Source organism: Achroia grisella, unplaced genomic scaffold, assembly GCF_030625045.1.
Source record: "Achroia grisella isolate CSIRO2021 unplaced genomic scaffold, CSIRO_AGI_Agris_v1 utg474, whole genome shotgun sequence".
Taxonomy (NCBI): Eukaryota; Metazoa; Arthropoda; class Insecta; order Lepidoptera; family Pyralidae; genus Achroia; species Achroia grisella.
Genome location: NW_026712878.1, coordinates 1,333,495 through 1,352,559, shown reverse-complemented (window position 1 = coordinate 1,352,559; position 19,065 = coordinate 1,333,495). Strand labels below are relative to the sequence as shown.

The following is a 19,065-nucleotide window of genomic DNA, read 5'->3' as shown; positions in this document are numbered from 1 at the left end:
ACAGTGTTGCGAAATGATCATTGTATTTACCGAACGTCATATTGGTAAAGAATACGTCTAGCATTAAATTCGCATTTTGTTGCATGTAAATTTTATATACAAAGTTATTGAAAAAAAATTATCTTCGACCATATGATTATAGTCTGAAATAAGGAAGATTGTAATTTGTAATATTACTTTTTTTATTATACAATATACTGTTACAGCTCCACGCCGCAGTCGCCTCTCTCTCTCGTTCTCACTAACAATCACAATTTGGTAGCCTCACTGGAAATTGATGAACAGCCATTGGAGTTGGATTATGAACTGAACACAAAAACATGACAGAAATCTTGATGGCTGGCCAAGGATTGCTAGTTATCCCTGAAGGTCAAATATTTAAAATTCATGCAAAGAATTGAATAAATAAAATGATAAACAAAACCCGTGTTCTTTACTTATTTTTATTTATTTATATTGACAGCACAATACAATGTTGCATTTTATCCTTAAAAATAAGGTGTAACCCTGTACTTTAGGATAAGCAGTGCTCTTTATTTATTTTAGATTATTTATCTTATTCATGTAAATGTTTACGTATTTCCTAACAATTATACAAGCTATATAACTTAATGATTATTGTACCTGACATTTATGAGGAAAAAAGTAGAAAGTATTTAATATTATTAGACATAGTTAAATTTCTTCAATAGACATATTGAACAAGTTTAAGGTTTTATTGTAATATTAAAATATATACTGCTTTGTAAATTATGATAAAAATATTCTTAGACTATTCACCTTTGCTTTAATGCCAATCTCTTCTCTACCGTCTTTGGGGATTTTATGTATGTATTTGATGACGTTGGTTCATGTTTAAAATATCTAGCAGCTTCTGCAGTAGCTATTTTAGGAATTGAAACACTGGTGCCTGCTATATCAAACAAATTTTAATGTAGAATCTAAATATACACATATCATATTTATGGTAGCACATACATAAGGCCAAAAAAAGTTATTAAAATTTTGTGCAAGCTAATATCAGAAAGAACTTAACCAAGACGAATGCAGTATTCACTGTTGTGTAGCAGCAAGCTTAGCAGAAACCAGCAGAAACTTTATTGCATTCCAATCGGTTCAGAGACAAATATTTCTTTAATGTTAGTAGGTAAATCTGTTTCCCGAAGGAACACAGTCTAATGACTTCTAGATAAGTTGCCATTCATAAGTTACTTGACCCCCTTCCGCTTCGTCTTTGTCACAATTGTCAGACTCTCCGTAGTGGGAAATCATATATAATCAAAGAACACAGAAGTAAATATGTGTGATAAGAAATTACCTTGAAAACCAGTGTTGCCAACACGCTCTACTACAAAATATGCTTAAATTGCTCTTAAAATTATGCCAACATTTTCCAATGTCAAATAAAACGTCATTTAATTGTGAATCTTTTGGATGTATGGTCTTAGATTCTTTGCCTTTCCTAAATTGATGAATAAAAAAAATGTGAATCTTTAATAATTAAGAAAATCTAAACTTTTATGTTTTAATCAAGTGTTTTCAAATAAGATATTAATATCTTGATCTTCATCTTCGACGGATGATGCTGCTGATTTGGATGTGGAAGCTTCCTTGTCGAAACTGTAATTCTTCATGATACATATAGATGCTCTTCCATGTTTAGACCGAATCTGATTTACTAAATGGCATTTAGAGTTTTTATTGATAAACGGTTGCGAAGTTTGTTTTTAACTAGATGCGATTTGACTGAAAACTCGTTCCATTTCTGCGTTAGAATGTGGTAGTGACAGTAGCGATATCGCACAACGCATCAACAAAATGCCAAATGAAAAAGTTTCATCCTTTTTGCTTCAATAATGACGACACTTCCATACATAACTCTTTCAACCCCTTATAAAATAATATTCCCTAACTTATTTAACCCCCTTAAGGGTAAAATTTTTAAAAACTTTGTATGACATATTTATTTATATTTAATTAGCAGCCTCAAAAATAAGTTTGAATCTTCTAGCTTCAAAAATGACGATTCTTCCATACAATCTTTCATCGCCAATTTCAACCCCCTACAACCCTATTTTCGCATTAAAAAGTAGCCTATGTCCTTTCTCAGGGTCTAGACTATCTGTGTACCAAATTTCATTTAAATCGGTTCAGTAGTTTTGGCGTGAAAGCGAGACAGACAGACAGAGTTACTTTCGCATTTATAATATTAGTAAGGAGTAAGGATATATATGTTTGTTATTTTTACTATTCTCTGTTTGCATATTATCTATTCGGTTTAAATCCGATCCGTTTCCGTAAAGTTGCCTTGAAAATATTGCTTTTAGCAATAAGACCGCCTTATTGTAACTATACATACCTATATTGTTTATGTCTTTGCTTTACTGTATGTTGAAAATAAAGTAGGTATATTCTATCTATCAATATAAGAACTACGAGTACAATACATATGGGTAGGTAAATAGTTAATTATATAGACTAACCGGGACAGCTGTCCCAGCAAACGTTGTTTTGCCATATAAATTAAAATCGCTATAAAAAAAATAGGGGTTGGAAGGGTGAAAATTCAGGGTTGTATGTATTTTTAATGACACATACATAAAAAATGAAAAATAAAGTTTTGCCCAAAAAAAAAAATGTTAGGGGTGGACAACCCTTATCACTTGGGGGTATGAAAAGTAGATAGTAGCCGATTCTCAGACCTACTGAATATACATATAAAATTTCATAAGAATCAGTGAAGCCGTTTCAGAGGACTAGGGTTTGTCTACATTATGACACGACTAACATTGTGACACGAGAATTTTATATATAAGATTATACTGTCAACTATGAATGTTCCATGTAATACTTAATTTTCTAAATTCCTTAAGATTTCAATCCAATGGAAATTAGAAAATTGAAATATTTGATAGAGATGTGTAAATGCAATTCAAACCCGCGGAAGGACTTATGGAGCGGCTGAAAGCCAAGTCCTGCCGGACGGATACGACTTTAGTCTGAGGGCAGCACTAGGGGTTCGACTGTTCGACCTCGGCTCCGGCCGTCGTAATATCGATCCCCGTTTGAATTGGACGGGGGATCGATCGGAGGGGCGCCGCGCCGGTGTGGAGCGCCCGGGCGCGCTAGGCACTAGTAGTGATATTTTTAAAATCTTTACATAGTATAAAATTAAGTCGCTTCCACTGTCTATTCGCTTAAGTCTTTTAAATTACGCAATGAATTTTAATGCTGTTTTAGCTGTGATTAAAAAGTAAGGATTATGTATAATAGATGTAAACCCGTGCAAATCCAGAGCGGGTAGCCTTTATTTTGTATTGAAATTTTATTTACGTAATTTATAATTTTAAGTTTATTACTTTATAATTTTTATGATTCGTATCCTCGCCGTCTTAGATTATGTTTACAAATAGGATTTTATTGATAATTCTGCACCAGCTATAGATAATTACATTTATTGTCATCCTTAGAATCGTCCGGTGTAGCTGTAAAGGCTGCAGCCAACAGCATTAGAGTAGTCTAAAAAAAAGTATGTTTAGACACATACTTTTAATATATTTTAATGTGTCAATTCATGAAATAGGACACAAGACAAAATGTAATTAAACTAAATTACAACAAAAACTTAAAAAATTAAAAAATTAAATTAAAATTTATTAAAAAATTAATGACAAAAACGTCAAGAAAGAAAACGAGTTCTAGAATGGTTACAAATTACAATCATTAACTGAAGGTGACTGATCCAACAGAATGACAAGAACTGATCAGTCAAGGAGACAGTTTCCAATCATTCAAAAAGTAATGTTTTTTTTCTTATGGCAAGTTTATTACAGTTTTTAGATATTGTTGCAGAAGGAATATGGTGCATATTTCAGACATCAATTAATTTGCTATACAACCTTAAACTTTACGCAATTACGGTAAGATTGAAAATAAACAAATTTGAGTACAGAAATGTGCCTAGCCAGAAATGAACAGTATCATCAATTTTTACAATGTGCTGCAGACTTGCTATGTATACAAAATTAAAATTTTAATTAAAAAGATTGTGACTTAATTGAATTTTTTAATTTCTATAAAGCGTTCTCTAAGGTGTTTATTAAAACTATTTTTACTACAACAGGTAACATAATATTCACAAATAAGTGAAGTAAATAAGATTATTTGTTAAAGATTATTCAATGCCGTAAACGAATTTAATAAAAAAAATTCATACAGCATAAAGGATGAATTAATGAATGATCTATATATTTAGCTATGGTAAAATTGAATCAGTGCTATATTGAGAACAAAACAACTGGTACGGGTAGGTGTCGTACCAGCAACGGAACAGTATCCGGTGCATGTTGTTATTTTTATATTCTTCATACATAGTACTTGTATATTACTTATAAATGGCGAACTTACCAGCTTGTAGCATTATTAATTCTAGTTCCTTAAATAGTTTTAAAAAAATTATTTACATAGGATATTTTTACCATTTCCAGGCATTGTAAATTTTGCTTAAAAAGAAAAGGTTGCGGTCTTAAAAGAACAAGATATATCATATATTTATTATCATCGGTTCATAAATAAAAACAATTACGGTTCAAAAAAATAGTGCACTGTCGTTATATCAAAAGTAACGTAACGAGTATTCTTTGTTACTTGGTTTGTTAACTAGTACATACTAGTACTTTATCTGTTACTACTCAGACTCTGTGAATGAATTTACAATTGTACAAATGTAATTTGATTCATTTTATTTTATTCTTTATTTTGATTCACTGTTTCCCACTTGAAAAGAGTAATATGACATGCCATGCAAAGAATTTTTTAGATAAGTTTGTTAGAACAGAGAAATGACAGACGAAACAATTCTAATTGACATATATCGGACATTGACTTTAATTTTTGTAACATGTATTGTAAAACTTCGAGATTGGGCTAAAAAGGACTTGTATCCAGAGCCTTAAAACATATTATTAATAAAAAAACAATTAATTTTTTAACTACGCTTTTTGTTTGTGTTCACTTCTTCGTTTGTATTTTGTACAGGAAAAATTGCAAAAAAATGTATATCTACGATCTACCCTTTGGTGTTAATAGAGAATTGTGTAGGTTACTTGACAATGATGATGATTGGAAAGAATTGGCTGGTATTCATATGAAATACACCGCTTTTGAAGTAAATGTGAGTATTTAAAATATTTTGCCGTGGGCTTTCCCACATCCCAACGCTTTACATTACGTTACTATAACCAGTTTATTGGGAATACCAATTTGTAGTGCAAAAGGTGACAGTAACCCCATTATTTTGTTAATTTGTTCAGACTTGTAATAAATAAAACTGTTTCATAATACCTGAGTATCGCAATCATTCACAGAAATCCTATCTGTTTGTTTACTTTAATAGAATTACTATCATTTATAGTCCTGCCTATATTTTTTTGCGAATATAAACATGAAAACCTACAAATGATTCAGCTCTGGGATTATTTTAAGATATATTTTTGAAATATATCTTAAATAATATATGTCTAAGTCCTGATATAAAAATAAAATTACATATCTACTGTATAGTTACTTAATATAATAATAATATCACTGGACAATTGACACAGTGCCATCTAGACTCAAGCCAAGCAGAGCTTGTGTTATGGGTAATAGACAACTGATAGAAATACTTAGATACATTTATTGTTTAGAAATATGCAAGCAATTAAGCCCATAATCATCTTTGTGATCATAAAGCAGTGTGCAAAACCCCTGAACCACTGCTACTAATAGACAAATGATTTTTTTTTACAGACAATATCAATTGTCATTACTAATCTAACCTATTTGAGTGTACAGACTGGAAAAATCAATAAAATTACTCTTTATGAAATCTTAATACTTTATCACATATGAGGTATGGTTTTTACAGTATACTCTATAATGTGCTCTATATGGTTGCCATGACTGTTTTTTAAAGAGATGATAATGGATTGCGCTCACCTGCGCTAATGGTATATGTTGGTGGAGCACCAGCGGTGGATGTGTATGAGGTCAGGTCAGTTAGCTATTGTGGCAAATTCACTGTGGTGGTTTCAAGGGGGAACTGCATTGAGGTCAACCTGACATGGTATGTTGATAGCAATGGGGTTGTTAATCCATGTTACTAATAATCCTCTTCCCCCTATCATATATGTTATTTTGATTAATGTTCAACTTACACTTAGAGCTATTTTCTTTTAGCTTTTTTCTAATATCGACCAATACTAAAAACTACTGATTTCTTTCCTACAATTACTTTTAGTTACTAGAAAAAATATTAACAAATTATAAAAAAGATGTGTGTATGTGTGATTTACATCTGTCATAGAAAAGCCCTTGTGATATGTCAAATCTACTCTATTCGATGATCTGTATTAGTTATTAATATCTAGCAATGCTTTTGTGAACTCCCGCAAAACAGATTTGTCTAGTGCGAGGTCCAAAGTATAATAAACTTTATATTATTTGTATAAAATAATAATAAAGGCTTTTATTATTATTATTTGTATATTACAAAAATAAGTAAATGTTTTCACCATTAATATACTGTGGCTTCTAGATGTTCAACTTTTGCCAAGGTCATTTGCATATCTTTCTATTGCAATTCTCTAAAAAAGCCCATTATTTCTTATTAGGTACAACTATAAATTATGTCATAACAATTTCATGATTTTACCTGTTCACCAGTATTGTCACAGTTGGTATTATTTGTGTGACTTTCACCTCCCTAATGCGTCATCACATATTTTGCAATGCACTAGTAAAACTAGTATTTATGAACTCGTTTCTTGTTAGAAATATTTTTAAGACTTTAGTTAACAGATTGAATATTTGTTTTAATAATGATTTAGTAAGATGGTATTAAACTAACTGAGCCTGTGACTTTGTCCACGTGGAACAAGAACATCTTTTTATTCTTTTTTTAAGCTTTTATTCTTTCCAAAGGAAATTGTAAATATATGCAAAAATGTATTTTATTATCGTTCACGAGTATGACGAATCTAGCGAGCCATCATTGCACTCAACCGTAGCACATTGACCCAGCCTATAACTTAACTTATAAATATATACGTAGCATAGATAAAAATCAATCGACCACATTCATAAATACTTGGTCTAGTCCGTTCGAAAAAAAAGAAACAAAAGGTATATGATCGGTTATAAATATAGGACGCAATGAAGGATTGACGCAGTTTAAGTAGCGATGCGTCGGCCGCCACAAATTTTCCTCAATCAGTTCAACTTGTTATTGTATGTGCTACGTTTTTTTGCTTTAAAACAATTTGTCTTTATGTAGGTATAAGCCACTGAGGTAAGGTTAGTCACAAATTTTTAATACTACCATTTTTTTTTTAAATTAACCCAGGATAATGCATACAACGCCGTCTAGTTCAAAACTAAGTAGTGTGTTTACTATGTGTATTTAGAAAATGCTAAAAATGCTTACTATATAAGCAATTCAATTGTGACTTAGTATAACATGGACTCTGGTGCAATATCTATCAATTATAAAAGGGTCATCAAAACCTCTTCAGTACTTATTACAGGTAGAATAGGTATACTAAACATGAAAATATAAGCAATTTGTAAAAAAAAGTCCCAAAGCGGGAATAAAATATCCAATTAAAAATGAATCATCGAAACGAATGTCATTAAAAAACGCGTAACGCGTGACGTCACAGGTTCAATTCCTACAAAATTCAAACGGTTATTCTATTGAAATTAGTCGCGATGTTTTTCTATGAAATGTTATTACAGAAGTGTGCTTTTCAGTATACATAGTAGATAAAAGCTGAGCAGAGCTTGGGATTAGATTGAATTATGAATTAAAGAAGAGTATATTGTATAATAAATGACCCTACATTTATTATACAATATACTCTTCTTTTGGCAGTCGGCTAATAATACAAGTTTTCTACAATCTTATACTTACACAATATGATATTGCGTTAACATGCATGTAGGTGGAAACCACGCGAACGACGGGTCATATTACGTATTAACCAGTCCTAAACTGCGCAATACTGAATTTTCCAAAATTACAATTTCAAATCAGTTACGATCAGTGTGTAGATTAAATAGACATATTGCTATTACGAGCTTTTATTTAACATAAAATGTAACATAATAATATGTTCTAACGCGGCTAAATGCTAACGTGAGGTCGCGACTCCGGCTGGTGATCGTAGGATAGAGTTGGCAACCGTACTGTTTTCTAAAAACATGTCCTATTGTTTGTAGTGTCCTGGGACGTCCTGAATAGTTATTAAGCAGCGTACTAGATATTTAAATTATATTTTATAAAATAGTTTTCACAGGTATAATTTTATTAAATTATATTTGTGATTTTTATTTGTTAGCAATTATATAATAAAACTAAAATTATGTAATTTGTGGAGATGAAATAAAATTTATTTATTATTATTATTATTAAATAATACTAATATTTTAGTTACTTGAATTTCATTTCACCTATTTTCACGTACACTACGTCCTGTTTTAAAACTGAATTAACCTGAGTTTATTAATTTAAGATCAACAACCCTATTGTAAATACATGATTTTTTAATCCCCTTTTTCGTATGGAAAAATCTTCAAAAGCTAGCCAGGAGTGTGCGATGATGTGTATCCCATCCCCTGTAGCTTTTGAAGATTTTTCCACTAAAAAAAGGATGTAACTATGTTGGTTCGGGTGAAATCTTGCGACTCAATTGTGAAGCAGATATCATAAAACCACTCTAACGTTAAACGTTAAATTAAAAAAAAATAATTTTTGTGTTAATCCATTATTGTATTAGGTGTGCGATATAAATATACATTTATAGATCTTACCTGTTATAGAATAGTGTATGAATTCAAATGGAATGAGAATAAATGCGGTTGTAATAAACACTGCGTAGATTCTACAGATTACATCGAACCGCATTCGTAATCTATATGCTTTGTAGTCTATATCGTCTGGAGAGTGAAGTATGGTAGTGAAATGGCAACTCATTGGTTGCCATTCCAGTAATAGGGTCTCATAATAACGTAATGTCCGTGGTACTGTTGTTGCTTGCCATTGCAATTATACTTTTTTTCCAAATTGTCAGGAAATTGAGCAATCAGCTCGACGACAGGCAATCTCTCCGACGTCAGTGTTGCTGACTCGTTGGGGACAATTGAATCATCGAGTGGAGGAGTTGTATATATTGCTGTATTATATGAAGCACGTCCCCGCTATGCAGTCTCTGACTCCTGCAGTGGACGCAAGATACCAACCTCTTCTGAGAAAACTAATTAGCAGGAATGGTATAGGAGGAAAGGACTGCACTGCGTTTATTGGTAGGTATAAAATTATACGTACCCGATACAATGTTTTCAGTAATTGATAATGGAATGGGGTGGCACATGGCACCAAAAAAGATATACGCTGGCGGAACAAAAGTAAAGGATGATAGGATGAGCATTTTTTATGCATGATCATGGGATAGTGCAGCCACCTGCGTTAACGGTTGACGCTGACGGGGCACCCGTGGTGCATGATAAAATGAGCTTGAAGTCGGTCAGTTAACCCATATTGGCAAATAGCAATTTACCATGATGGTTTCCAGGAGAAACCGCGTGGAGGTCAACCTGACACATTACTTCTATACATTTATTACTATCATTCCTCTTATCCCTAGGATGAGCATGAGATAGGGAAGTTAACGCATCGTGATAAATTCATCAGGAATTAAATACGATGCTTCTCAGGGGTGACCGCGTGGAAGTCGAGTTAACATGCTAAATTGCTAGCAATGGGGTATATTATTATATTCCCCGTTAAAAACAATCGCTTTCAGTACCTCACTTATTAGGAATAACAAGAGTTTGAAACTTTTGTCTGTGAACCGATTAAAAAGCAATAAACACTAAAATTTACGTTATGCTTGCTGCTACACATTAGTAAATACTACATTCAAATACGTTAAGTTGTTTTTGATATCAGATTGCACAGACAAAATTTTAAAAACACTTTTTTGTCTTTGTTTATATGTGTACGAGTAACCACAAAGTATGACATGTGTGTACATATATAATTGTTTGTTTTTAAATAATATTTAGTGTACACATTTTAGTGTACAATATTTAGGTTTATTTATAACTTTGTGTGATTTATGAATATCAAAAATAGTTTGTTTGATATATTACATTTAACATAGTGAGAACCTCTTATCTAGTTGTTAGTTTAGAACTAACGGGTAATTAAATAATATTACTGACTAATATAGTTTCAATTATTATTTACAGACAATGCAAAAAAACAGAAATTGAAAACAGATGAATCATCAATACCGTTGCCGGTTTTTGAAAAGGTATGTCGCGAATGTTATTGCATAGTAAATTATATAATGTAAAACAAATCCCACACTAATACTTTTTTAAAGTTGGCATACCGATCCCCACTGTTCGAAATAAAACTATACAAAGTTTTATTTCGATCAATGGAGGTCGAAATGATGAGTTTGAGCTGAGGTTCGAACCCGTAGCGTTACCCACTGAAGTTAAAGTCAATCATGCAGAAGTTGCCCTGCAGCCGCTCCATATGTCATTCCATGAGATTACAGTGCCCTAATTTTTGTCGAACTGTTTGTTATATATGAGTATTTCGAGAATGCCTTCTTGTGCTTTAGTACTGCGGTCGGCAGCCTTTTGGCAAGCAAAGTCGTATGTAAAGTCAGAAGGAAAAAGGCCGTCAGCCGCTCCATATCGCTTGAAGAGGTCTAATTATTTTCGACCTAGATGGCAAAATGAACACAATGACAGAGCGCGCATTTTTTTTGTTTTACCCTCAAAAAGTAAACCGGTATCAGAAATAATTGAAAATAAAGCTACTCAGATGATTATATTATACAAAATGTACCTCACTGTAATCGGTTTAAGGTAGGTAATGTAGGTAAATAAGAATCTAATAGTGTTTTTTCTCTTTCCTTAACCGATTGACCTGATGACGCACTTGTAACATCCAATGTGACTCACTCGCCGCTTATTTGAATATTTGAATTATGCAAATGAACTATTCAGTTTTTACTAACAATATCCAATAGTAATAAGATTTTTATCATAACAAATTTGAATACAAATAAATGTTGAAGCCAAAGTTGAGCATTCATTGAGTTTTATTGTCTACTAGCTGTTCCCGCGACTTCGTCCGCGTGGAATTTAACTTTATTTTTCTAAAATAAAAGTAGCCTAAGTTACTCCTTATTACATCAGCTACCTGCCGATAAAAGTCTCGTCAAAATCGGTCCAGCCATTTTAGAGATTAGCCGGAACAAACAGACAGACAGACAAAAATTGTAAAAAATGTTATTTTTGTGTATGTACCGTATTAATATGCTACATGCATGTAACAAACGGTTATTTCAATTTTACAAACAGACACTCCAATTTTACTTATATATGTATACATAAATGTGTTATTCTGATATGTAAGCTATATTATTGTAAAGTTTCATCAAAATCCGTTAAGTAGTTTTGCGTGAAAGAGTCCATCCATACGCACAAACTTTCGCGTTTGTAATATTAATAAGATTGTGACATAGTAGTGGTAATTTCCAAGAATTCTCATTTTCCTGTACAGGGTATACATGTGAACCACGCGCCGCCGACGTCGAGCAATGGATTGAATGGCAACTCGCCGACTGATGATTCAACCAGTGATCTTAGTAAGGTGAGCGTTTGCGGTTTTGTATATATACCTGTGAATGTTTTGTATAGTTAGTTATCAACTTGTTTGCCGTATGAATTACATGAAAAACACACAAAATAAACTTATTTTATTTATTGCGCAGAGCGATCTTAGAATCAGAATTACACTCTTTGTAAAGATACTCCTCCGAAATAGCTTGACCGATCGACCCAAATTTCATTGACCTTCGGGCCATCATAGTTTACCACTCAAAAAAATTCTAGTATGGGTTATTTATTTTTTATAAAAGTGATAAAGGTGGTCCTTCCCAATTTTGTTTTATATACATAAAATTCAAAATTTTACACCCTTCAACTATTAGCGATACAAACTTACAAAACATGGCATAAATAAAAATAAATTATTTTCCAGACTGTATCATCAACACAAGACGATAGAACTAACGATGTGAAGGACGAAATCATGCGCAACGTACTAATGATACCAATGCTCAAGTATGACGACCTGAAAGCGGCCACAGACAATTGGAGTGACGCCAACCTGTTAGGACGCGGTGGATTTGGACAGGTGTTTAAAGGTATTCACAATAAAATGGCAAACCTAGGCCTGTACAATATTGCTTGCGTATTACCGTAACTCTGTCAAATGGTTAAGAGAAGGAACACCTTGGAGTTTTAGCCGGAAGGGTCTGGCAGTATTTGTCTCCCTAGGGGCGGGCGGGTTTCCATGAGGATTGTTAAAAAAAAGCCTGTGCACAACGATAGTCTGAAAATATTGACAAGCTGAAGAGGAAACGTCCCTACAAACAATTCGATATGTACATACATGCTATGTGATTGGTCTACATTTACATAGACGAAATATCTACTTTGAATAGTTTACACTATATTGTGAGGAGATAAAAATCATCGCTCCTAAGATTATCCGTAAATTCTTGTCCCTGACGGGTCTAGGTAGCGAACTCTGAAAAACCGCGAGCAAAATAGATCTATGTAGGTCGCAGTGCAAAAAATAAAGATATTCACAAGATTTTCCAACTGACTTCTATTATTAACACGTAACCAATTTAGAAAAAAGGATGAGGATGGGATTGTACCGTTTATTTTTTTTTATGCAAATTGTCCAGGTTTATTTATTTAAATTGTATTTATGTATTATTATTTTATTATATATGCAAGGTTTATAATAATCTTACAGGAGTATGGCTGAACTCATTGGTTGCAATTAAACGACTCCGCGATACAGATGCTCGGAATCGCGAATTGATCAGAGAACTTTGCCTCAACCAGTACCGCCATGATAACATACTGCCGCTCTACGCATACAGTTTTGGAGGTAAGCGTTTATTTATTCATTACTATTATCCCTACTGGACTAACTGTGTACCAAAGTTCATTTAAATTGGTCAGTAGTTTTGGCGTGAAAGCGCGCATTTGTAATATTAATAAGGATTAAGCAATACTATTGTACTGTAAAAATATATCCTTTTACTTACAGGCGCTGAAGCGTGTTTGGTCTACCAATATATGGCTTGTGGTTCCCTAGAACAGAGACTGCGGTCAGAGTCACATTATCCCCCGCTCACGTGGTCGCAACGATACCGGATAGCCCATGGGGTTGCCAGGTATAGTGAACTAAAATGTCATTTCTTATATTATTTATTATGTAGCATTTGTTATAGAGAAATATCTATTTAATATAGTTTTTATATATAGAGATTTAATCGATATTGTTCACATTTCCGTACGTGTTATTAAGAACTTCCTTTAATACAACAACCTTGTTCTTAGAATTAGTTAGAAAAAAGGAAATAGAGACAGTTCTGAAATGATATTTACATACATTCAGAAATTGGTATTTCTTTATGTAGATAATATGTATTCTAATTCCAGAGGTTTGCAATATTTGCACACTATGACCGGCACGCCTCTTATACATGGTGATATAAAGCCCATGAATATACTGCTGGATCAGTGTCTTATGCCGAAGATCGGTGACTTCGGGTTGGCCAGGAAGGGGCCCTACGGAGAGGAGAGAACACACTTGAAGGTCTCCAGGTAAGCTTTACACTCGAAATCTGTAAAAAAACAACAACCCTTATAACTAGGGTTTAAAAAATATAGGGATATGAAAAATAGATAGTAGCTGATTCTCAGACCTACTCAATATGAATATAAAATTTCATAAAAAACAGTCAAACCATTTCGGAAGAGTATGGTAACTAACATTGACACGAGAATTTTATATATAAGATTAATTCGTCTCAGGGTACACGGCACTCGACCATACCTTCCGGACGAGTATCTACGATCCCGGTGTCTCTCGCCAGCGGTGGACGTGTTCAGTTATGGAGTGGTGATGGTGGAAGTGGCCAGCTGTCTCGCGTCTATCGATCGCAAGCGGCCAGTCCAACTCCTCAGCGTCTGGATACAGCAGCAGGCCAGGGATGGGATTGACTATGGTTAGTTACTGTCAATATTTCTGTTATAATTTTATACTATTTGACAGTGAAATTTTATTTACTGGTGATCGAAATTCGACCATAATTAATTTAACATTCAATAAAAATACTATTACTACTACTATTAATTTAACATTCAATAGACAAATCGCCCAATGGTCGAATTTGACAATAATAAATTTACGATAGTTTAAGATTATATACAAATAATATTAAAGACAAACAATATTAATCTATTCTCAATTTGACCACAGACTACAACAGTAAACAAAACTGTATTAAATTCAATTCAATAATACAAGAACTTTCACGTTTATTAAAATGACGTATGTCTGGCAGTCGTGGGCTCTTGCTATATATCTCTTGCTCTAATAAAAAACACATTACCCACCACCATGTGGTGGTGGGTAATGTGTTTTTTATTGATTTAATGTATTTTTAAATCTATCTTATCTGATGACCTCGTCCTCTGATGAAATAATGTAATAGAGCAAGAGCCCACGACTGCCAGACATACGTCATTTTAATAAACGTGAAAGTTCTTGTATGTGTGTCCCCAACACAGGTAAGAACGATCCCCAAATATGAAACCTGGATCGTGGTTCCTTTGGCAGGTACCAGGTAACAAAGGTGTAAAAAAAATCATACCAAATTCGTTATTTTAAGAAACTCCATATTTTCATATATTGTTCGTAGCACTATTATAACTTGCGCTGCTCATTGCCAGACACGTAGTGTGGTTCCAACCCCCGCCGGACCCCCCTAAACTATACTATTTTAGAAATAAACTTACGTCATTTTAATAAAGCTGAAATTTATATATATTATTGAGAGTTCTCTCAAACTGAGTTTCCTAAATTGCCAGACAGTTTTCTTGGTTCCTTATCCTACCAGACTTATTGAAACCGTATATTGGGTAACAACGGTGTATACAATTTCATATCAAATTCGTTATTTTAAGATGCTCCATTTTTTCACATATTGCTTGTAACAGTATTATAACTTGCTCTGCTCATTGCCAGACCCTTAGTGTGGTTCCAACCCCCCGCCGGACCCCCCTAAACTATACTATTTTATAAATAAACTTACGTCATTTTAATAAAGCTGAACCTTATATATATTATTGAGAGTTCTCTCAAACTGAGTTTCCTAAATTGCCAGACAGTTTTCTTGGTTCCTTATAATACCAGACTCATTGAAACCGTATATTGGGTAACAACGGTGTATACAATTTCATATCAAATTCGTTATTTTAAGATGCTCCATTTTTTCACATATTGCTCGTAACAGTATTATAACTTGCTCTGCTCATTGCCAGACCCTTAGTGTGGTTCCAACCCCCCGCCGGACCCACCTAAACTATACTATTTTGTAAATAAACTTACGTCATTTTAATAAAGCTAAAATTTATATATATTATTGAGAGTTCTCTCAAACTGAGTTTCCTAAATTGCCAGACAGTTTTCTTGGTTCCTTATAATACCAGAATCATTGAAACCGTATATTGGATAACAACGGTGTATACAATTTCATGTCAAATTCGTTATTTTAAGATGCTCCATTTTTTCACATATTGTTCGTAGCATTATTATAACTTGCGCTGCTCATTGCCAGGCACGTAGTGTGGTTCCAACCCCCCGCCGGACCCCCCTAAACTATACTATTTTATAAATAAACTTACGTCATTTTAATAAAGCTGAAATTTATATATATTATTGAGAGTTCTCTCAAACTGAGTTTCCTAAATTGCCAGACAGTTTTCTTGGTTCCTTATAATACCAGACTCATTGAAACTGTATATTGGGTAACAACGGTGTATACAATTTCATATCAAATTCGTTATTTTAAGATGCTCCATTTTTTCACATATTGCTCGTAACAGTATTATAACTTTCTCTGCTCATTGCCAGACCCTTAGTGTGGTTCCAACCCCCCGCCGGACCCACCTAAACTATACTATTTTAGAAATAAACTTACGTCATTTTAATAAATGGAAAATACTAAAACAATCATATATATATTATTCCCGTGACAATATATATGAGCGAAGAATCGAGTTCTCTCAAACTGAGTTTCCTAAATTGCCAGACAGTTTTCTTGGTTCCTTATAATACCAGAATCATTGAAACCGTATATTGGATAACAACGGTGTATACAATTTCATGTCAAACTCGTTGTTTTAAGATGCTCCATTTTTTCACATATTGTTCGTAGCATTATTATAACTTGCGCTGCTCATTGCCAGGCACGTAGTGTGGTTCCAACCCCCCGCCGGACCCCCTAAACTATACTATTTTATAAATAAACTTACGTCATTTTAATAAAGCTGAAATTTATATATATTATTGAGAGTTCTCTCAAACTGAGTTTCCTAAATTGCCAGACAGTTTTCTTGGTTCTTTATCCTACCAGACTCATTGAAACCGTATATTGGGTAACAACGGTGTATACAATTTCATATCAGATTCGTTATTTTAAGATGCTCCATTTTTTCACATATTGCTCGTAACAGTATTATAACTTGCTTTGCTCGTTGCCAGACCCTTAGTGTGGTTCCAACCCCCCGCCGAACCCCCCTAAACTATACTATTTTATAAATAAACTTACGTCATTTTAATAAAGCTGAACCTTATATATATTATTGAGAGAACTATTAAACTGAGTTTCCTAAATTGCCAGACAGTTTTCTTGGTTCCTTATCCTACCAGACTCATTGAAACCGTATATTGGGTAACAACGGTGTATACAATTTCATATCAAATTCGTTATTTTAAGATGCTCAATTTTTTCACATATTGCTCGTAACAGTATTATAACTTGCTCTGCTCGTTGCCAGACCCTTAGTGTGGTTCCAACCCCCCGCCGGACCCCCCCAACCTATACTATTTTATAAATAAATTTACGTTATTTTAATAAAGCTGAACTTTATATATGTTATTGAGAGAACTATTAAACTGAGTTTCCTAAATTGCCAGACAGTTTTCTTGGTTCGACAACGATCAGAGCAAGTTATAATACTGTTACGAGCAATATGTGAAAAAATGGAGCATCTTAAAATCATAATGATCCATAGAATCCACTACTAATAGTCCCCTTCCCCCGTTTTCATAACGAATTCGGTATGAAATTGTATACACCTTTTTTATCCAATATACGGTTTCAATGAGTCTGGTATGATAAGGAACCAAGAAAACTGTCTGGCAATTTAGGATACTCAGTTTGAGAGAACTCTCAATAATATATATAAATTTCAGCTTTATTAAAATGACGTAAGTTTATTTCTAAAATAGTATAGTTTAGGGGGGGTCCGGCGGGGGGTAACCACACTACGTGTCTGGCTATGAGCAGCGCAAGTTATATTAGTGCTACGATCTATATATGAAAATATGGAGTTTCTTAAAATAACGAATTTGGTATGATTTTTTTTACACCTTTGTTACCTGGTACCTGCCAAAGGAACCACGATTCAGGTTTCATATTTGGGGATCGTTCTTACCTGTGTTGGGGACACACATACAAGAACTTTCACGTTTATTAAAATGACGTATGTCTGGCAGTCGTGGGCTCTTGGGCTATAATGTAATATTACTTCCTTGTCATAAATCCGACAACAGTTACTAATGTTTCCTTTCATACGTTCTTCATTGCATACAGTAAATTTGACCAGAATCATTGTATGTAATATAATTATAAATTGATTAACATACAAGCTGTATTAAAAAGCAGCTTTATAGAAAATGTACTAGATTAGTTTCTTTCCAGTTCTTCGCAACTGAAGTGGCTAGCTGAACTAATAAGTGAATTTTTTTTATATTGATTATTATAGATACAAACTAATTATATAATAAATAAATTACTCTGTAATGATTAATGCAGAGTCAAAATACTGTATTACAATATAATCATTTGACTCCCCAGCAACCCTGGAAGATCGTCTGTTGCAAGGTACACCGCACTCGAACCCAGAACTGTGTCGCGAGTTTGTGGCCATCGGTGTCCACTGCACCAAGTACTCCCGCGGCGATCGACCGACCATGCTCGAAGTTTACAAACGACTGGATAACCTGGACTTCCCAGGGAAACACTACATGTAGCCTTAGTATGATCAGCTGATAAACAGTTAGACCTATAAACAGAGAGTGCGCGTCAGGAAAACGTCAGAATATGAAATAGTACTGAGAAGAGATGAAAGGGATATCTGGTACCCATTTAGTATATAGCCGGATGACAGATGGTAAAATTAATAAAATATAGAAGTAAAGTAAGTTTAGGACAATAAGGACTGAACGTTTCTTTACGTATGCCGGGGTATGTAGGATCTACAAATGAATTAAACAAGCGAACTGGGAAACACAAACTGTCATGAACTACAACACGCTACGCTACGTACGAACGCGCATATTTCGGATATTTCGGATGTCGTTCACCGTGCCTATATACATATCAAACTGACCCCGTCGTGTAACACGATTAAGGGCCGAATATACTGTGCGTAAGTTGCCGAATATCCGTTATTCAGTATTTAGCCAAACCACTATCCATTTCATTTCAAGTATTGAGTTCTAGACGAGTAAAAGGCAGATATCTAAAATATGATGTCTATTAGCCGCGTTTTTCTTGAATGTTTTTGTGACATGTTTCTTGTTACCAAATTTGTCATACATTCACATACAAAGATACGCATACGCGATATGCATGTATGAACATTTGAATTTACATTTGACATTTTTATTAATAGATGTATATGTGTATAATACAGATTATTATAATATAACATCAATCATTTTCCAGAAATGTGATATAACAATTTGATTGATGATTGAATAAACAGAAGGAAGTTTTAACATTTTGTGTTATGGATCCTCATACATTGTTAACGAACATTCATGTATCTGTTTGTCAATGAATTGAC

The 19,065-nt window shown here is 33.6% G+C and overlaps 1 protein-coding gene across 1 annotated transcript; it reads left to right on the top strand.

The window, feature by feature from the left end:
* The first annotated feature begins 4,983 nt into the window (after positions 1-4,983).
* Positions 4,984-18,674, top strand: LOC131845493 (serine/threonine-protein kinase pelle). The gene is made up of 10 exons (XM_059194560.1): positions 4,984-5,173; positions 9,111-9,342; positions 10,291-10,355; positions 11,624-11,713; positions 12,104-12,269; positions 12,890-13,027; positions 13,190-13,316; positions 13,585-13,749; positions 13,960-14,153; positions 18,072-18,674. The coding sequence occupies exons 1-10, from the start codon at positions 5,054-5,056 to the stop codon at positions 18,245-18,247; spliced, it is 1,473 nt and encodes a 490-aa protein (XP_059050543.1). The 5' UTR covers positions 4,984-5,053; the 3' UTR covers positions 18,248-18,674.
* The last annotated feature ends 391 nt before the right edge of the window (positions 18,675-19,065 follow it).